Source organism: Egretta garzetta, unplaced genomic scaffold (genome assembly GCF_000687185.1).
Source record: "Egretta garzetta isolate BGI_Z169 unplaced genomic scaffold, ASM68718v1 scaffold117, whole genome shotgun sequence".
In the NCBI taxonomy this organism is placed as follows: Eukaryota; Metazoa; Chordata; class Aves; order Pelecaniformes; family Ardeidae; genus Egretta; species Egretta garzetta.
In genome coordinates, this window is record NW_009260479.1 from 5456391 (window position 1) to 5478452 (window position 22062).

The 22062-nt window shown below is 38.9% G+C and overlaps 1 protein-coding gene across 1 annotated transcript in view; it reads right to left on the reverse strand.

Annotated features, from left to right (window-relative positions):
• Positions 1-22062, reverse strand: part of PAXIP1 (PAX interacting protein 1) — a 58872-nt gene that overhangs the window by 15623 nt on the left and 21187 nt on the right. The window contains exons 2-7 of the mRNA XM_035899645.1: positions 17646-17780; positions 15747-15790; positions 10023-10086; positions 8309-8422; positions 3298-3945; positions 1-422 (exon numbers count right to left, since the gene is read on the reverse strand). Coding sequence (XP_035755538.1) covers positions 1-422; positions 3298-3945; positions 8309-8422; positions 10023-10086; positions 15747-15790; positions 17646-17780 — 1427 coding nt within the window. The remainder of the gene's footprint in view (positions 423-3297; positions 3946-8308; positions 8423-10022; positions 10087-15746; positions 15791-17645; positions 17781-22062) is intronic.

Here is a 22062-nt window from a genome sequence, read left to right on the forward strand (position 1 = left end):
AGCTGATGAAGTTGCTGTTGCAAAGCATGCTGCTGTTGGAATTGGAGCTGTTGCTGAGGGCGGTGTAGCTGTTGTTGGGCGTGTAACTGCTGCTGTGGAAACTGAAGCTGCTGTTGTGCGAACTGGTGCTGCTGATGAACTTGCTGCTGCTGTTGTGAAAACTGATGAGGCTGCTGCTGTTGGAAAGACTGTTGGGCAATCTGGGGTTGCTGCTGCTGCTGTTGTAGCTGCATAAGTTGTTGAGGTTGAAGGTGTAAAAGAGGATGGTGCTGTTGTTGCTGTGCTTGATGTGACTGCTGTAATAAATGTGTCTCTGGTGTTAGTTTCACTTGACTAAACAGCACCGCATTTGGATGTCCCTGTTGGCTATGATTTACTTGTTGTTCTAAACTTTTTGTAGGTGCTGAAAGTGATTGTAATATCTAGAAAACAAAGATTAGTTTTGTGACCTTTTTGTTGTCATTCAGTTTTAAAAATATTTAAAGAACTACTGGGAAAATACAATTCTCAAAAGAAAAGAATCCTATGCTTAAAAACATCGTGAGCTAAACAAAAATCTTCTGTTAAGAGCAAAATGAAAAGACAAGACTTACACATAGAAAAGCATGAAGCTACGTATGGCTCCTAATATAAGGCAATGTGCATTTTAGCAAAACTTAAGACTCAAACCCATCCCTGTATAATTGATATCTCCAATAGCATTATGACAGTTAACACTATGTTAATAATTACACTGATCAACTCAATCGACTGTAATATTAATTTTACAATCTTCATGGCTCGTTAAGTTCAAAGTTTAATTTACTTCCATAGTCTTATTTTCTTTAACTTAGAAATTGCTAATAATGCCTCTACTAATTAGTGCTCTTTGAAACATGGGAACTTAATACAACTTTGCTTTCTTTTGAACCAATTCAGGAATATTTAGCTCTATTTTTTAAACTGAATCCCAAAATACAAAGAAAAAACATTGATCTGCTGAGCACTAATAGTTTCTCGGGGGAAAAAAAACCCAAACCTAACCAACCCATACTTAAGAATAATAGATTTTAGATTTATACAAAGTGCTGAAATAACCTGGTCTTTAATTTCACTTTTATGTATAATTCACTGTTAAGGGAAAAATAATTTCACACTAAGCAGACACAAGTTAGCAAGTGAAAAGGTAAAAATAGGCAAATTCCTAATAGATTAGGATGAGTTCTACATATTTATTAAAATATTTTAATATAAACTACCTATTAAAAATTAGAAGGAGCCATAGGAAACTCTAGACTCACCATTCACAAAAACTTTTACACATGAAATCAGCTTTGGTGAATCCTGCAAAAATTATTTCCTTCACCCACACCACTTCATCACATACAGCGTAAACTTCAGTGATGGGTGTGTGTAAGAGACAGAGGAATCAAAGCACATCACCAAAACACAAAGCCAATTAACTGTAACTTCTCAATGAGACGTCCATCAACTCTTTATGAGAGGTGTCTCAAGTGTTTTTTTTACAATGCACTTCAAAACAACTCAGGGTTCACCTCAGTAATTTGGATGGTTTTGGTATAGTATACATTTACAACCACAATTATCAATGCATCACTCATCACTAATGTCTAGACAGCACCACAGTATAAACATTCAATAACTAAAAATAACATATACAAAAAAGAATGTTTCCACGGCTCGGTACGAGGAGAGATCTTCATGCTACTCTCCTCAAGAAGTCCCAAAAGTCAAAATTACAGAAGCTTCAGGACACATATTTCAAAATAAAGGGATAAAACTTTCAAAAGTATCCGAGGGGTATATTCAGAAAGTAACTTTGTACCTGCAAAATGCCTTATTATTACAGATCATGCCATTCAGCAGAAATCTGAGGTTCAACTTAAACGTTAACTTTCGAAGATTGTGCACCAAGACATGGAATCCACCCAAGACTGGTGCCCAAGCAGGATACAAAGTACAATTTAACCTAGCCAGAGGGAAGTTATAAGGAAAAATGTAGAATTGGTATTCCTCCCTCTAAGAATCAGATTTGCTATGCTAAGATGCAAAGCTTTTCTCCACGTGCTGGAGCTAGCACGGCAACCTACGCAGCAGCCTGATACGGTACTTGAGAGCAGTCCTTGCACACCATAGTCAAGTCCCTAGTCTAACAGACTTCTGGAGAACAAAGTCTAGCTGAAGCACGACACCATCAACTGCCCTGTAGCTCTATAAATATTACTTACAGAAGAGTAAGTCCACTAAAGAGTATTTGATAACACGACTGGGTTGTAGATGTGGTGTTCAGACATGAAAGCATCAGCCAACTTACCAGCATGGGCCAACCGACCAAGACTTTGGTGGTTCTGCTCAATCCTTACACAGAAGTCTCAGTCCTTAATCAATTCAAGGCACTGAGAAGAGGAATCTAAGACTCAGGTTTTAAAAGGAAGCCTACATTTCCATTGCGTATTCAGAAGTCATACAGACAACAAAGAACCAACACTTCTGAGTGACTCTACTTTTTGTGTTGAAGTACTAGATGTAAGCTTCCGTATTATTCAGGCACCTTTGAAAGTTTTACCTTCAGGTGAACATCCAAACAAATGTACCAGTACAATTATTTAAGTAATAATATATGTCTAACATTTACCAGCACCTGCTTTTCTCATGTTCCCTTCCCATGAACACCTTAGAATTTCAATGCTGCAAGTTATTTCAGTACATGCTCACTCGCTTTTTATTTTCTTCTAAAAATAAATTCAATACAAAAGCTGCAATTATTTCAACTATACGAGTGGCATAAGAACTTGTAAATTAGGACTTACGCATCACAATCCTGACTATACTATATACCAAATTAATGATGCCCAGCAGAACAACACAGTATAGAACTGAACCTACTGTGAGAACAATCAATTTCAGAGTTTTATGTGTTTATAGCACAAATAATTCCTTACACTGAATAAAAAGCTTGAAGGGTATGAAATCAGGTTTCCTGAACTAGCCAAATAATTCTAAATTAATGAATATACTTTTTTTGCTCTTATCAAGAAATCCATACTGAAACTCTAAACCACGCTATAAGTAAACACAGCTTTACTCTTCCAAACATTTTTTCCAAATGCATTCTTACTTCTGTGAACCTGCTAGAAATGAAGTTCCTTATGGGGAGGTTACTAATTTGGCCACAACAAAGGAGAACTTTTAGTCCTTTGTACATTTAAAGAACAATAAAAGGAAATTGAAGTTCTTGGATATGATGGTTCCTAAGAAAAAGTCCAATATCTTATAAATTAAAAATCCAACACTTACATGTGCTACATTTGATGGTCTATTAATCTGCTGAATATCAGCACTATTAGTAATATTCCTTAATGTCCGCACGGCTGGACTCCACGTAGCCATCATTTCTTGTCGATCAGAACTTTGGGCACCTTGTACTGAAGCCATTAGATTGCCTCTCATATCCGGAGGCAAAATATTACCTGGCACTGGTGGGACATTGGCACATAAATTAATTAACCCAGAGTCTTTCCCTTGAGGCAACCTACGCTTTGCTGCAGATGCCTGTGGGACTTCAGCTGGTGTCCAATTCAAATTCCTTTCTTGTTTTTCTGGAGAGGAATCTGAAGAATCATCAAACATCAGTTCCCCTTTTGCCTTGTCAGCAGTAGTAGATTTTGGTGAAAAAACTTGATCACCCAAAGGTGATCCTCCTCGAGAAGATGCTGGGCTTGATAATTTTTCATCAGTGCTAGCTTCATTTTGAGAATCTTGTTCTTCATTTTCTGCTTCCTCCTCCTCCTCTTCCTCCTCCTCCTCCTCTTCCTCCTCGTATATAATTAAACGAGGATGATAAGGAATCTCTTCTTTTTTAGTCTTATCAGCTACAGAATCCAGTACCCAGTCTGGTGTCACAATTTTAATGCTGTCCCGTTTACAAGCACATTCATATTTTTCCTGGGGAGGAAAAAAATAAAAGATCTTATTTAAAGACAAAAAATCCCAAACAACTTTTCTGAGGGCAGGGCTAGAGCATGGAGAGGCAGATTACAAGAGGCTGTCCAATACCAGAAAGTGATCTCTCCCAGAACCAACAGGACAAACTATACTGCTGTGCATAAACAGGAGTGCCAAAGAGATGAAACAAAAACCTTCACATTGTAAATGTGTAAATGGACACATTTACAACATAAAGCAGCTGAGGGAACTGGGGGTGTTCAGTCTGGAGAAGAGGAGGCTGAGGGGAGACCTTATGGCTCTCTACAGCTGTCTGAATGGAGGTTGTAGCGAGGTGGGGGTCAGACTCCTCCCCCAAGTAACAAGAGATAGGACAAGAGGAAATGGCCTCAAGTTGTGCCAGGGCAGGTTTAGATTGGACAATAGGAAAAATTTCTTCACCAGAAGTGTTGTCAAGCATTGGAACAGGCTGCCCAGGGAAGTGGTCGAGTCCCCATCCCTGGAGGTATTTAAAAGATGGGTACACGAGGTGCTTAAGGACATGAGCTAGTGGTGGACTTGGCAGTGCTAGGTTAATGGCTGGATTTGATGATCTTAAAACGTCTTCTCCAATCTAAATGATTCTGTACTCAGAAGGCACAACCACAGAAGATTAAGTCTTCACTTGCAAAAACATCACTACCCAAATTCTTCTCAAACCCAATCACCAAAGGATTTGAAAATCATGGAATATGGTTGAAAAAAAGCCTTCAGAACTCCAGCAGCTAGGAACATCACAGTCAATGCTAAGATGCAGCTGATTTTTAGGTGGACATTAGGGTGAGTCTAAATATATTTTGTACTTACATTTTTTGCCACTAAAACAAGTGAAAAATGAACAAACAAACCAACATAAAAAAAAGCATTTAGGGAAAAAAGAGCATTTCACAATTAAATAGAGACAAGTATTTACAAGGTGATCACTGAAAAAAATACGTTTTGGCAGGAATACAGATCAGAAACTGGCCAGGTATTTCCCATACACCTTCTCAGAAGCTGCAAACTGTAATGTTGCCCTCAACTTGAAAGTTACAATTCTGTCCAAATATTAGCTAAATCCATTTCAATGAGAGGTTATGATGCTGACAAAGTAGAAAACTTTATCCCTCCCTTTCTCCTTATCATTTTGTCATTTGAAGATAAATACAAATAGTAAAACTTCACCGTTTCCTTTCCTAAGAAATAAAAATAGACACAGGATCAGTGCTCTATTTATTCAAACATCCTCTTTGATGGAAACCCCTCACAAATATTCAGACAGTGGAAAAAAAAAGAAAACTTTCTTCAGAAGATTTGAAACTAATTTCAGGATCTAATATTTAAAAGTGATTGAACTGGGATTTTCTTTGTACGTCAAACAATATAAATTAACAACCAGCACATTCAGAGGAAATTAATTTAATTTAATGATTCTCTAGAGTTATTTTCTACAATGAAACTGTCATTCATACACAATAAAGAGATTACAGATGAAACCAAGTTTATTTGCAGATATGAGTTTTCGTTCTTTCTTCGTGGTGAGAATTATTAAGAATCTTGTTTTATCATCTTGTGTCTAGTCAAAGCAATCATTTACGTTTTCACTAGTGTCAAAACTGTTCTCATTACAAACTGCTGCAGAATCCCTTGTAGTAGCATGTCAGAGCAGCAGGACCAGAAACATTTTAAGTAATTGTCCTATAAAATTATTCCCATTCAATGATTACATAAATTAAAGAAGATTTTTTTTATCCTACAGATATGAAATGCTAATGTGCTTTTTTCAGTTTCTTGACTGGCAAGCTCAAGACAACATCCTTCACTCTAAAAACCCTAAGATTTAAGACAATACTTTTTACATGTATATCTTTGCCTCTTAAAGACACCATTTAGGCAGCAAAGCTCTTCCTCCAAGCATTACGTTTTGTTGTGGTGGAGGAGACAACTAGGGTGGTGTTCAGTACACCTTTCTAACTTCCACAGAAGAAAGACCATGCACTCAAAAAAAAAAAAAAAACCAAAACCAAACACACACACACACACAAACCCACAAAGGTTCTTATTGTTTTAAATGAAACGGAAGAAAAAGCAAGCATTTCCCATGTCTACACTTTCTCTTCTCCCAATGCCAGCCCATGTTTCATTCTAAAGCAGTTCCCTATGTGTTGCATGCCTAAGTTTATTGTCATCCTACTAGCCACATGCTCTTCTCTATCTTAGTATTAGATAGTTTACATTAACTCCAAAATATCAAAAGGGTCATTGATGGGACAATAATACACTCAATTTGTATAAAACAACATTACAAACTTGGCAAAGTTTTACAGATTTATGTAAGGAGCTAGTATATAGAACCTGATCTTAACAGTTACTCACATTCAAATAACTGACCTGTGCGAGCCCTCCCCTGACTGGAAATCAAAAAAAAAAAAAAAAAAAGGCAAAATGGAAATGTGCTCATGTTATTAAAGGACAAAAAAATAAAACATAAAAAAACAAACCCAGAAAGTTGCTCCATCCACTATATTAACTAAAAGCACCTAAGCAATCATTTTTAAATGAGCTTCAACGTGTTCTAAGTATTTTCGGTCTCCGAACCACCACACTAAATCAATTATAAATGTATTTCTTCTTCAGGAAGAGGAGTACCTGAACACTACTTGAAGTTTCAGTGAACTATTATAACCGAAGCATTACTAGCATTATAGCAGAGAAGGCTATTCTGATGTGCTCAGTGCTGCCTTTAGCTAGTTACCCAATCTAAATAATCTAATACTGAATCTTTCTGATTCAGTTTCTCCATTTGCATAAAGACAGCAACATTTGACTTCCTACACAGGAGTATCAAGTCTAATGATGATATTAAATTAGGAGGAGCCGTGGACTAGAGGGTATAGAGGCCTTACAGAGATCTGGATAGATTAGAGAGCTGGGCAATCACCAACCGTATGAAATTTAACAAGGGCAAGTGCCTGATTCTGCACCTAGGATGGGGTAATCCAGGTTGTATGTACAAACTGGGGGATGAGAGGCTGGAGAGCAACCCCTCAGACAGAGATCTGGGGGTTTGGGTTCATGGCAAGTTGAGTATGACTCAACAGTGTGCCCTAGCAGCTACAAGGGACAACCATGTCCCTGGGGCGCATCAAGAAAGCATAGCTAGCTGGTTGAGGGAGGTGATTGTCCCACTCTACACTGCTCTGGTGCAGCCCCACCTTGAGTACTGTGTGCAGTTTTGGGCACCTCAATTTATACTTAGAAAGACATCAAACTATTAGAGTGTGTCCAGAGGAGGGCCACCAAGATGGTAGAATGTCTCGGGGGGAAGACTTATGAGGAGCAGCTTAGGTCACCTGGCTTGTTCAGCTTGGAGAAGGCTGAGGGGTGACTGCATCACAGTCTACAGCATCTTCACAGGTAGGTGCAGCAGAGGGGAAGGTGCTGATCTCCTCTCTCTGGTGACCAGCAATAGGGCACGAGGAAATGGAATGAAGCAATGTAGGGGTTGAACTAAATGATTTCCAGGGGTCCCTTCCAACCCCTGCCATTCTGTGATTCTGTGTCAGGGGAAGTTCAGATTTGACATTAGCAAAAGGTTCTTCATTAAGAGGGTAGTTGGTCACCGCAACAGGCTCCCAGGGAAGCGGTCACAGCACCAAGCCTGCCAAAGTTCAGGGAGCATCTGGACAACACTCTTAGTCATATGGTTTAGTTTTAGGTAGTCCTGCAAGGAGTAAGGAATTGGACTCAATGATCCTTATGAGTCCCTTCCAACTTGAGATATTCTATGACTCTATGATGGGAGTGATTTGAAGTACAACTACTTTATCAGCAGTTGGACAGGAATGCTGTGTACTGTTTATCCTACCATCTCTCTAAGAGGAATGACTGGAGGGATTTTGAGAGTTCTTTTTTCTTTAAGAAAAAATAACCTGTTCCTCCTTCTGCTCTCTTTATTCCTCTCTCCCTCTTAACATCAAAGGGCATTATACACCATTTTTCAATTTTGTCCTTCATTTTTCTTCACTGATTCTGTATCGTACAGATTTACAAATCACAATCACTAATGATCATGATGTCAAAATTAGGTCAAGACAAACAGAATAAAGAATAAAATGCTTTATTCAACCAGAAATTGGACATCTTTTGAATTAATAAGGCTTAAAGCCATGCAGAAAATAAATATGAACTGAATAGCTGCAATGCATAATTATTTTGATCTTAGCTGTTCAAGACTAATGAACAGTCTTAAGAATTCTAACTTCAGGGAGATGGAAAATTTTTGATTATTCAAAAACAAACGAGAGCTACAAGAAGAGTAACTGTATGTGTAAAAAACTCTTACCCCCTTTGGCTCAGGCACAATCAAATGAGTACACTTCTTATTGAGGCTCAGCTGGCAATTCCCTCCATAAAAAGTAATCAAAGCCCACAGTGTACTTCGGTCTTCAGATGAAACCTAAAAGGGAAGTAAATGAGCCTTTTAGTTCTATGCAACCAACTGCCTTCTGCTTGAAGAATTTTAGTACAATCCATGACATACCATTTACAACTCTGGTTAATGTATTACCTATCACTTTTAAATACCAGATTAGCATGAAAGTTACAGAGAAAAAAGGGTGACAAAGAAATGCAAAAAGAAAAGACATTAAAACAATCATTTTTAACCTGCACAGAGAAAATGAAAACATTCTTCACTCCTGTAAAACTCAACACTAATATATCACCTTCTGCAAGAGAAAAAAGTTAGTGATCAAGGAAATAAGAATTATTTCTCTTAGACAGCCTGTTCAAATTCATTAAACAGAATTTTAATGAGTAGACCAAATTAATAGCCTGTGTAAACACATGAAGTATTTATTTCTAACAATTTATATCACAGCAACATCCTCCCTCCCCTGCCAAGAAAGCCATATGTATTTAAGCCATTACCATTCAGAACTAGTGATACTATTACAGGAATCATTTGTTAAAAAGTCCAAAGCACATATACGCATATATTCCATTAGCACCTAGGGCCTTGTCCTGTCCTTCTGCACGCACACGGCTCACCAACAGGCTACTGGCAGACCTGCAGAGCTGGCTATCAACACAAGGCATCGAAGCACCACCTTTCCACTTTATTCTCTGGCACCCTTGTTAAGGTTTCAGTGCCTAAGCAGGTAAAGTATGTTGAATAAATATTGTGTTAATTGTGCTGGTTTTGGCTGGGGTAGAGTTAATTTTCTTCCCAGTAGCCAGAATGGGGCCATGTTTTGGATTTGTGCTGAAAACAGTGTTGATAACCCAGGGATGGTTTTGTTACTGCTGGGCAGGGCTGACACAGAGCCAAGGCCTTTTCTGCCTCTCACCCCGCCCCACCAGCGAGGAGCCTGGGGGGGGCACAAGGAGCTGGGAGGGGGCACAGCCGGGACAGCTGACCCCAACTGACCCCAGGGATACCCCACACCATATGATGTCATGCTCAGCACACACAGCTGGGGGAAGAAGAAGGAAAGGGGGGAACATTCAGGGTGGTGGTGTTTGTCTTCCCAAGTCACCATTATGCGTGATGGAGCCCTGCTGTCCTGGGCATGGCTGAGCCCCTGCCTGCCGGTGGGAAGCAGGGAATGAATTCCTTGTTTTGCTTTGCACGTGTGCATGACTTTTGCTTTACCTATTAAACTGTCTTTATCTCAACTCACGAGTTTTAGGTTTTTTCCAGTTCTCTCCCCCATCCCACTGCGGGGGGAGTGAGCAAATGGCTGCATGGTGTTTAGCTGCCTGACGGGTTAAACTACAACATAATGCAGAAATAGAAGAATAGGAGCAAATAATTTATAGTCTAGTGTTCTCTGCATTTGAGAATCACCATACAGTTGAATACAAGATAAATTACTGATTGAATGTTCACAGTTTGAAATGTTCTTGCCCTTATTTTCAGTGAAAAAAAGAGTTTAGGTGGTAATTCACCTAACATACAGAAAAAAAAGTCAGAGTACAACAGAAAAACTCAAAAAAACAAAGCATCACACACATATTTTACATTGGAGTAGACTGAAATACGATTCACCTCTTACCTGAGAGAGACAGGCAGTAACTCCAAAAAAGATCTGACACGATTCTGGAGAAAAGCCATTTACACTGGAAAGCAGGTGTCAAGGATGCAAAATAATTTAAATGAGAGGTTCTTGACGGACATTAGAAGGAAATTAAATAGCGTGCATAGTAGTTCTCAGATATTATCAACCATTATTGTTGGCCATTCAAAACCATTTATCTTTAAAAATACGTTGTCTGTTTCCAAATCAAGTAATATGTGTCAGGAAAAAATTGAGGTGCAGGCTGGATCAGGACACCTCTAATACGACACATTTTCACAACCTTACAAACTTGCCTCTTCCCAGAGCATCTCCCGCAGCCCATCTCAGGATGCTAAATGCAGGAAGTTTACTTACAGGAGTCAAGTCACTACCAAGAGCTTCTTTTCATTATCAAGTGCTTATCTTCCATGTTTAAAAATACAGGAGAATCTGAAGAAGAAACTTTTGCTACAGACAGCAACAGACAATACAGAAGGAATACAATGCACAAGAAATTTGATAAAACAAGTCAGACCAAGAAAAGTGTGCTTTTCTAAAATAAAAGCTAGTAGCAAACACCTGTAGAAAGTCACAGTGCTTTTTTTGAATGCTTATTAAAAAAGATGGCAATCTGGTGGATGACATTATTTAAAATCAGAAAGAAATAAAAGCATAGTCTTAAAAAAAAAAATAAAGGTTAGAAAGTAATACAGAAGCCAGAGGTTTCAAAAATGGCAAAGTTTGGTAACCAAATGGTAGAATTTTTGGTTGAAGACATATTCTGGAACCTAACCTGCCCTTTTCCTTTTTATAAAGACTGGAAAAGTAGAAACAGTTTCCTAGCATACAGTATGGTTATCAAGTCCACAAAAGGCACTGAAAAACAAACAGATCAAGGGACAAGCTCATGTATCAAAAAAACCCAACAAACCAAAGTATTAGACAGAGGGACCTGGACAGGCTGGATCAATGGGCCGAGGCCAACTGTATGAGGTTCAACAAGGCCAAGTGCCGGGTCCTGCACTTGGGTCACAGCAACCCCATGCAATGCTACAGGCATGGGGAAGAGTGGCTGGAGAGCTGCATGGTGGGAAAGGACCTGGGCGTGTTGGTCAACAGCCGGCTGAGCATGAGCCAGCAGTGTGCACAGGCGGCCAAGAAGGCCAATGGCATCCTGGCTTGTATAAGGAATGGTGTGGCCAGCAGGAGCACGGCAGTGATTGTGTCCCTGTACACTGCATTGGTGAGGCCGCACCTCGAATACTATGGGCCCCTCACTGCAACTCCCCATTGCTGGAGCATGTCCAGAGGAGAGCAACAAAGCTGGTGAGGGGTCTGGAGCACAAGTCTTACGAGGATCGGCCGGTGGAACTGGGGCTGTTCAGTCTGGAGAAGAGGAGACTGAGGGGAGACCTTATGACTCTCTACAGCTGTCTGAAAGGAGGTTGTAGCAAGGTGGGTATTGGTCTCTTCTCCCTGGTAACGGGTGATAGGACAAGGGGAAACGGTCTAAAGTTGTGTCAGGGCAGATTAGACATTAGGAAAAAATTTTTCAATTAAAGGGTTGTCAGGCACTGGAAGGGGCTGCCCAGGGAAGTGGTCGAGTCCCCATCCCTGGAGGTATTTAAAAGACGAGTAGATGAGGTGCTCAGGGACATGGTTTAGTGGTGGGATGGCAGTGTTAGGGGAACAGTTGGACTTGATGATCTTAAAGGTCTTTTCCAACCTAAACAATTCTATGATTCTATGATTATGTGTGAACAGTAGTAGGCAAGTCAGTATAAGCAAGTATCAAATCTTCCACAGCTGATTATTTTTCCTACTGAGGTATAACGCTACACTGGAAGTCAGCTAGGCAACACATACAGGGAGGGGGAGAAACTAGGAGCTATACTGTGAAAAACAGAGGAAACATCACACCAGGATGTAAGAAACAGAAACACAGCCTGAAACTAACATGAAGTTTTCCACCCTGCTTTCAAAATTCAACAAGATCTCTGGTACCAATGCATATTTGTTTTCAGATGCATAAAAGTGATAGACAAATGAAACAGTATGCAAAAAAGAGCAGTGAGAATTTTTACAGACCTAGTAAATATGACTTACAAGAGGAAACTCAAAGACCAGAACTGATGTGTTTAAGAAGCTAAGATGACACATCTTCAAACCCTTTAAAGGCTGACAAATGGAAAGAACAGTAATTTGTTCTCCCTGTTCAGAATGGCTCAGAGAAATCAAACCAGGATTACACTGCAGCATGGTAATGGGGTTAAACTCCAGCAACACAGTAGTGAGACGCTGTAAGGTGACTGGGGAGACTGTAAAATCTCCACTACAGGAGGAGCTTTGTGAAACAGGAGAGAAAGAACAGCTTGAGAGAAGTGCCGTGGGAAAGACAGACGGACCAGCTGACTTCTGCAACTTCCCTCCCTTTTCAACACACTATGATTTTGTGTTTACGATACATGCACACCTCGTTGGAAAAAACGACTACAGATACAGATGTGCATTGTGTTACAAGAACACACTGAGAATTTTGTAATGAAACAGAATTCCTTTCCCCATGCAGATGCACCAGCAATACTTAAAATTTTGAGACCCAGAAGAGGCAACACACAGCAAGCTGACAACAAAGCCCAGAGCACTTTAAAACTTAAGAATAGATTACTACCATTATCCAGAATAATTCAGGAAGTTCAAGTCTGATGAATGTCCTAAATTTCACTGTGTTGCTCAGTATCTCATCTAAGGTAGAGATTCAGTACTGGATCTTTCAAAAGCATACGGTTGTCTACGCCCTGCCTTAACATCTGTTCTTAGCACATAAAGCAGCAACAGCTGGGTATTTAACTTTTAAGAGGTCCATCAGTTTGACTGCAGCTTGCACTCTCTAAAGAATGGGAGTGAAATAGACCCTCTTAAAACAGTTACAAGCAGCACAACAATAAGGTTCCAAGTGAGTCTGGAAAACAAAAACGAGGGAATGCAACAAAACTCGCTTTTTTTCTCTCCCAGAAACAAAAATTCAGAAGTGCTCTAACTCTTTCATCTGTGCAAGACCATGGAAAAATAATCCCTCCTCATTCTTGCTTTTGCTGCCATCAAGAGAATTAATAAAGAAATCACCAGCCCTCTTTATGGCATTATAGCTGAGGTTTTCACACACAAAACTCTATGTCCTCCTTCAGGAAGGCTGCTTCCAGATTCATTTTTCTGTTACTCCCCTTCAACTGCAGGTTAGTCAGATTGTGCTAACATCAGTTAGCAGTGAACAGAACACTCTGCCTCCTGAAGTTTCCCCTGATGAAAACAACTTTCACAGTGGAATGTTAAAATGTATTTCTAAGAAACAGGCAACATTATTACACTTCTATATTGCATTAAATCTTTCTACATTAAACTTCACCTTTAAGAACTGACAGGTAAATGCCCATCAAATAAGTACCCAAACTGGTAAGCATACATAAAATCCTTAAGGCTCTTATTAGGTCCATATATCTAACTGACGGAAGAAGTTTCTAGGACTTGCTTCTTCAGTAAATTTAATGGCAACTTTGAGTATTACATCTCCACATTAAAACATAAACAAAAGATGAAAATGCAGAATCTCAAACCCCTGCCTAAACAGGGTCCAAAACCATTTAACTGGAAAAAGTAAGCTATTCCTATTAACTACATTTTTCTCCTTATGGCAGTACCTAAAACCCTAATGAAAGGCCAGATGCCACTGCACTAAAAGTCGTAAAGAGACTGAAACACAACAAAGTTAAGACTTAACAACCCATTTTAGTGAGCACTTAAGGCTCAGAATAAAATCTAAACCCACCAGGTTCTAAGGACGTGAAGCACTAGAAAGAATAAAGTCAAAGGTCCAAGGAGCCGTTTACTGCTGACAGGTGTACAGAACTTCCTAATTCCATGAGACCCAAGAATATGATACTAGTGAGACCTGGTGTTTTCATTTGGCCACTCCCATATACCCACAATGAAGACTTCCTGAGCAACAGCCATTCAGGGCTACACTCACATTTATTGCTACAATTTAGTTATGGACTGCATCACTCAATGGTTTTAGCTGTTGACTTTTCTGGCTATGTAATAACATCAGCTCTTAGATCATCCTTTTAAAAACCCCTGGCTTCAGACGGAAGACCGATTTTCAAATAGTGCAACTTCTGCATGGGAAAGCACAACACGAGTAATGCAATGCTAGATTACTTAAGCCTGAAAATGTACCTAAATCCAAGCTGGTTTGGTGTTTTTTTTTTCAACTAGTCCTCAGGAACAGGGAGACAGCTTACAGACGTGTGACGTAAGCAACTGTACGCTCCCATCCTGATGATGAAAGGATGATAAACGCATTATTTCCAGATGCAAAGTGCAAAAATCACCAGCCTAGATCTCATCACAATAATCAAATTACTTTTAATACAGGAGTAGCTCTGCTAATTTGGGTTTTGCCATGTCATGTTTGGTACATTTTTTCCATTTGGAAGCCAAGTCATTAATTGGAAAACCTTCTTCTCCTAGGTCAGAAGACTATCCATGACTATGGCAAGTGTTCCACACTGCTGAATCCTATCTGACATGCTGATTATCGTGACCAAAACAGCTGCAAAGACCTCCCTACATTATTTTCTCTGACTAATTCAATGCTTTCTCTTCCTACAGTTCACTCCCTGAGCTGAATTCTCTTGGGGACGTAGAGAATACACAGACTGTTTCCACAAGAGACAAGACACAGCGAGATGCAAAGGCACATACCTTGAAATACTGGGTATAAAACACAAATTCTGAATCACTGAAGCACATTAAGACCTGAATTCCTAATACAAACACCTGGATTCTTGCATCTACCATCTCTTGTTTTCCATTATAGACGCGACCACCTGCTAACCTCATTCCAAAATGAGATCTCCTGCCTGACAGCATACCTCCCTAGTCCTGGCATTGTTTGTTGCAATCATCCACTCATATCTGTGCTGAAATGTATTGCTCTGCTTCAGCTTCTCTATTTACAGAATCTTTATTATGAATGGTCTGAGAAAAAGACACATGATTTTTTTTTCTATAATAATAGCCATTGTCACAATTCCTATGATCCAAAGAAAAAATTGAGGGGAACATAAATAAAGATGAAAAAGTAATAACTGACAAGAAGAGGAAGGAATATGCCACCCACATGCAAGAATATATGCTCCAAACAAGTGAAGAAACATAAATCTAGCCAAACAAACAAGAAAGATCTACCAAAGGCAAGGACATACTATCCCAAAAATGGTAATACTAACACTATCCATTAATAAATTGTTATTTATAATATAGTGCTGATATGAGTTATTGCCTATTTATCTCTCACTTAATTCTGCTTCTAGAAAGGGCAGAATAGGCCATTTTACTCTGAACCAACATCTGCCCACTTTCTGAACTCCAGCGTTTTGCCTGGATCCTCACATTTAGTTATCAACTTCCAGCTAAAATGTTTTGAGTCCATCAGATGACAGTTTCCTTGCAAGTGCCTAGTAAGCATCCAAAATAGCCAAAAAGGCAGGAAAACTGAAGACAAAGAAACTCCAAGCACGCTGCAATCCTGGCAAGGAAAACACATTATCTTTTTAAAAATTTAAGCTATACATACTTGAAGTAGTCTTTAATTCCTCGGTGGTGTCTATTTTAACATGTTTCCTATAGAATTGATTCAAAGTTGAACTTAAAGGATACGGCAGAAGAGCTCCACAGCGAACAGACAAGATCACCCAGGAAGGCTGAAAAATAAAAACCAACAGACATTAAAAACCTTGGTCTGCATGTGTGAACTGTGAATTACCTTCCAAGTTCATCCTATAGCTAGTTTCAGTATACATCTCCAAACTTTTAAAGTCTAAGCATTTCACAGACATTGTACTTAGGTCTTTTCAAAAAATACTGTTCTGATTTATTTCGTAAGAGTTAATATAAAGACTGCTCAAAGGTTGTGCAGCAATATGGGAGCAATACCACCTTCTCTTGTCCTTCTATTGTGCCAGGAAAACCATTTACAGTATTTATTCATCCTCTCTCTTTTGTCAGTTTTCTGTGCTCTAAAAAAAAAAAATCCCCGATCCTTACACTGATCGCCAAGGAGTCAGGAACTATAACCTTATATAGAAAGATGTTTCTAAATACACAGCCCCAAGGGCTGCTCAGCACACAGCCCCTCACTGACAGTATTATGGGACAGTATCCCCCCCTCTGGGAGAGAGGGAGGTGGTGGAGAAGGGAAGAGATACAGGACATCAGTCCCAATACAGCATATAAGCAATATGAAATTACTTTTCCTCAAAAAACAAACAACTATATTGTGGTAATTACATATATGGTGTCCCAATTCTTGCTATTCTCTCTCCCTTAGAAAAAGGCTTTTAAAAATGAACTAAAAACATCTAACTGACAATTCCCCAATCCTCTGCAAAAAAAATGGGGTATTTTCCTCCCTCAAGTTTTTATTTTTCTTATTCTCTATGCCTTTTCTCTCAATAACATGCTACCTTTGCCTCTGACTTTCATTCCCTTAATATTTAGTCTAATCTTCTTGATTACAGATCACACTGTGAGGTTTTCAGGTCAAACTAAGAAAATTTAATTGTTTAAGTAAATGGCATTAGAAAGCAGAAAGCACCATTACAATGCTGATGTCCTTCCTTCACATGAGAATGGCAGCAGTCATCTTGTTTGTAAGACTAAAATTATGCCACAGAACACTTCAGAAAAGGAACTAAAAATTAATCAGCACACTCACTATAACCATAAGGTCTCTAGCTAAGCACCTTTTATTTTTTGGAATTAATTAATAATTCTACACTGTCAGGTGGACTCTCCTGACATAAGCTATCAAAATTCCTTACTGCCACCTGCAACCATATGGAAAAAATAGCCCAAAATCATGTACCTAAAGGTAATGGCAGTGAAATACTGGTGTTTTTTCTTCTACTCACTCTCATGACTTGCTGAGGGACAAGTTCCCATTTTCAAACATGAAGCCCAGAATCTTTCACTGGAAAAATAACCCAGTATGGCAAGATAGCAACGAAATACTGGTAATTCCAGTGTAAGAAAAAAAAAGAAAAAGAAAAAAAAATAAACTAAAAATCAAGAGAAAAAACGTTTTTCTACAAGTTCCTATTGTTTAAAATTAGTGTAGCACACACATGCAGAATCAACAAAATTATTTTGCATCTTGCTGATTATATGTGTTTAAAAAAAAAACCCCTCAGCTGTCTACTACTTATTGTAAATTGAGGTTTTCCACTGCCAGAAGCTTGTAAGATCCTTCCCGTCAGAAACATTTCTAAAGTACAGTTAATAGGACACCAACTCACAGATAACTGAACGAAGAATCTGGAAAAAAACCAAAACAAAACAGAAAAAAGAACCCAAACCACTGATGGATACAAAGCAACAAGAGAAAGGAGAGAACAGAATTCTAGAAGTCTATCAGTCAGGATAAAAGTTTGTGTAACAAGAATAAAAGATTTTTAAAGATATGTTTCATTTGGTCATCAGCTAAATGTGAATATTTGCTTTTATAACAATGAAGTATCCATATCAGTACTTTGACAATATCATAGATGAGTCAGTCACCTTTACCACAGGGAGATCAAAAACTTCACGAGATTCTCCAACTTCTGGATTGTCCCCATCTTCTGAAATAATATGTGAAGCCAGTGCATTGTAAGAAACTTCCTTTGCTTTCCCAGCTTTCAGAAGCTGAATAACCTAAACCCAAAAGAAAACAGGGAAAAGTCAACAATTTTTAGCACCTTTTGAGAAAAACATTAATGCGAGAACACAGTAACACATGAGAGGAATGAGAATGACCTTCTCGCTTGGCTGGCCTCCTGTAAGTGGCTCGCACTCTTTTTGAAGTTGCCAAATGCATCCCATTTAACACCTGATCACTAATGTTTTATACTTCTGCCATATTTTAATTGCACAAGTTGAAGTTTTACTTTCCAAAATAATTCAGGCTGAGGCAGAAATCTGGAAAGCGTCAAAATTTTCCCAAAACATATATTCCTCAAAAAACATGGCAAAATAATTTTCTCTCAGGCAGGGTAAAAAAAAAACAAAAACACCTTTCTCCTCAGTGTTTGTTTTTGTATATGATAGCTTAGGAAGTGTTTAAATATACTTTAAAAGAAGAGCTTGAAGTTTAAAAAAAGGTAACCCAATGGTTACCTTAGGAAAGATAACATCATGACTGTACATTGCATTCTTCATAGGAATTCTTCCAGATTTGGCCAGTTATCTACTTGGATAGAGGAAAAAAATATGTTCGTGTGTTTTCTGTAAATCTTCATTTAACAGCTAAGAAAAGAGCTTCACCAAACACATTTGGTTCCAGTATTTCTAGCTCCAATCAATATACCCCACCCGAGAGCATATAAGTAAGCCTGAAGAAGCTGTCCAGTTGCTCCAAAACAATGCAGCCAAACAGAAGAACCGAGGCGAGAACATGCCTAATACCCCCCTAGAATTAGACAGATCTGCAAGCAAAAAAAAGGTTGTAATCACTCCCTTGAGAAGGGAAAACCTCCTAACAAAGAGTTGATGTATAGGCAAAAGAAGTGATGTAGGACAACAAGTGATTTAAAGAAATAAGAAAGAACAAAAGCAGAACAAAAGCCCCTTGAGTTACTACCTTAAAGAGCTGGAATCGCAATGTCTCACTCCATCCCTCTGTCATCAGAAAATGCGAAACATTTCACAACTCTCAAAGCACATCTTATACCTATTTTTGCAAGGCCCACACAGAAGGTGTTGGTTTAAGAGTTCAGCATACTCTCAGCTCAACTGTAGAGATCTGTGTGATGAAGCCAGCCCTGCCCCCCAGAAACAGGACTCACTTTTATTTGAATAAAAGTCAACAGAGAGGTAGTGGGGTGTAGAGGGGAAGAAGAAAAAAATGTTTTAAAACAATAAGCTCTAGAGTTCAAATGTTAAAAATACCAATTAAGATTATTCTTTCCTTTTTCCTTTTATTATTCGGAAATGAACAGAGTTTCATTTCATAACGGTTTTGCCAAACCAAACTGATACCATGTTCATCCTCCAAAACCTGCTAGGGACATCATCAAAGAAAACATTAAGTAATTGGTCCTTAAGCAATCACTGTCTACCCTGTACGCTAGACAGGACAGAGAAGGCACTGAAAAAGAGAATCTTTCAAAATGTGGCATCAAGCTATTATAAAGCATTTATGCTGAGCAGAAAAACAAGGATGGAAAAGTCACCACTCAGTGAGGAGACAACCGTGGCGTTTCCTGACTGAAGTACTCGATTTTAAACTTCTTTTTTTTTTTTTAAAATCAACTTTTTTCTGCAGTGGATGACTATGTGATATTATCAAATGACAAAAGAATTACTCTAAAATAACCAAGAAAATTGATCACAAGTTTGCTGTTCTTGCTGCCACGCTGTCAGGAAGAGGAGAGATCATTTCCATTTTACGCACCAATCTCCTAAATCGCAGGATACCTTCCTGCATGAAATCCAGTTAACTGCAAGGTAACACAAGATGCTATAATTCCAAGGGGAAAAGCTAAATCAAAATAAAGCACTTTTGAAAACAGTAGATATTTAAGAACAGCTCCACCACACAGACGCCTTGTCTGGCACAGCTCTCCCTGAGCTGCAAATCCCATTCAACTGGTTTTTGAAGGGAGGCTAAAATCAGGGGTGAATGTCATGAAAAGTGAGCAGACAAATCTGATAGCGTGAGAAAGACGTTACAACTAATGAGCTAGAAGTATGTATTTTTCTATGGCGAAACAATGTTTTGTTAAAGAGTCTGTGCAAAGAGTCTGCTTATACAAAAAGCTACAGGAGTTTCAGGTAGCAAGTTTAAACACTATAAATACAATCGATAATAACTTCGTATGTTTATTTCAAGTGGTATGAAAAAGACTTCTCCTAATTTAGCTCATGTCAACCGCAAAACTCCTCTCAGAACACACTACTACTTCACTTTAAGTAGTGCCTGTGCTGAAAAGTTGTATTGACGTAATTAAAGAACTTCACCTTTACTAGCATCAACCCCACACCCGTAATTAGAAATAGAATAGAAAATAAAACATTGAAAAGCTCTAATATGATCATTGTAAAAATTCAGCACTTTAGGTGTTAGCTTAAATCCATTCAATGAAATTTCATTTTTTTGGGGCATATAAATTTTATCTTTGTTCTCTCCCACCAAAACCTGTGTTGAAAGAAACAAGAGGAAAAGTTCACAGCTAAGAAGATAGTGGGCATTAAAAAAATAAAATAATAATAAAACAAGAGATAACCAAAACCCAAATACCCTGCTCAAAGTCCTTTAAGTGCATTGTGTTACTTTTTATACCTTTCTGTATGAAATAGTGATTTTAACTGGTCTTACCAAAGCACGATGGTTTAGCTTTATAACTTTTAGGAAAGCAGAAAAAGTATTTGTTAAAAAATAAAAATAGCTGACATCTACTCCTCACCCCCTGTGAGGTGTGAGCAGCCAAGTGCGCATCCCAATGGAATGGATTTAAAGTTGAGAGCCAGCAGCCTAATTCTCCCTCATTTGCCAAAGAACATTTAGGCACAGTTCCATACTTTTGTTTCCCTTCTAGTTTATGCTGCATATATTTTAATAGGTAGTGGGTAAGCAGTTATTCACCCAAATATATTACTTTTTTTTTTTTCCCCGTTACTCTTGAATTTGTTTTGGTTAGCCTGCTCACTTATGCTAAGGCCTATTTTACTATTTATTAAGGTAACTGTTTTTCTATTAAACCATTTGGAAATTCAAGCTGATCAAAGTATGCTCCTCCCCAAAAGAGGAAGGAGGAAACCTCTTTTCAAAATCAAGCTAGCATCCGTTTGTATAGGAAGAAGTAAAAACCTCCAAATAGATTTGTAATTTTTATATTAGCAATGGAACATCATTTCACTACAAGAACTGTGCTTCCAGCAAGACCTGATGTTGGAAGCAGCATAACCGTGCTGTGCCCGACCTTACCAATTCCGCCAGAGCCACCTTTGGTGTCTGCCTGTAACCCAGAGAAGCCATCCTCAGAGAGAGAGGAATTTAGTGTACCTAATTTAGAGCAAATCAAAGCCTTAAGATGATGACACTAGCTGCTAAGAAGAATAAAGCTTAACATAAGAAAGAAAACTAGCTTAGGAGAATGCCTCTTTACTCACTCTATGGGAATACTGCTGATTGTCTTGCTATGTCAACACAGAACTAACTACAAGCCTTTCAGGACACTATTTATACGAGAAATGATATACAAGAGTCCTATTGGTTTTTTGCACTCATCTTCATACACATAATCATATTGCTGTTACAGGTTTTTTTTTTTTAAATACAGGAATTGTTCGTCAAGCTCTCACACACTGTCCAAAATGTTATGTCTAAAGACCCTGGTGGTTTTTTTCCTGCTCTTTAACTATACTCCTAGACTACATTGCTTTTAGCATATATTCCTACTTCTATGAATACAAACCACAACAGGTCAGCGCCTAGGTCTCAGATTCACTTAAAGGCCTACAAGACTCAGTGAACGCCGAGACATGAGATTAAAACAACCCAATGCTGAACAAAGATTTGACTGCAAAAACTACCAAAGCAGCCAAGACTTCAGTTTCAGTGTGAAACGTGCAGGAATCTGTCCGCACAAAGGTGCTGTCCCAAAGCTAGGTATAGCACACTTCAAATGCTTGCCTAACTGGGCATGCCACAGAAACTTTTGTTTTTAACCACCTTCAGCCAACACGACTGGGTGTTATTAACTGCAAGGCCAACTCTGTCATCTAGGGTATCGCCCTGGGCCAGAGCAGGCCAACCTTGTCACGCCGGGTGCTGGCCTGGGCCAGAGGGCTGGACGGTCATTTCTCAGCACCTTCTGCTCCTTGCCTCCTCCGGATCAGGGCAGGGGAAACACGGAGACGACACCTCCAACCACATCAGCACCTCCGTGCACCCAGCGGCTCGCAAAGGTCCCGGGGCGGGCACCAGAGCCACGGC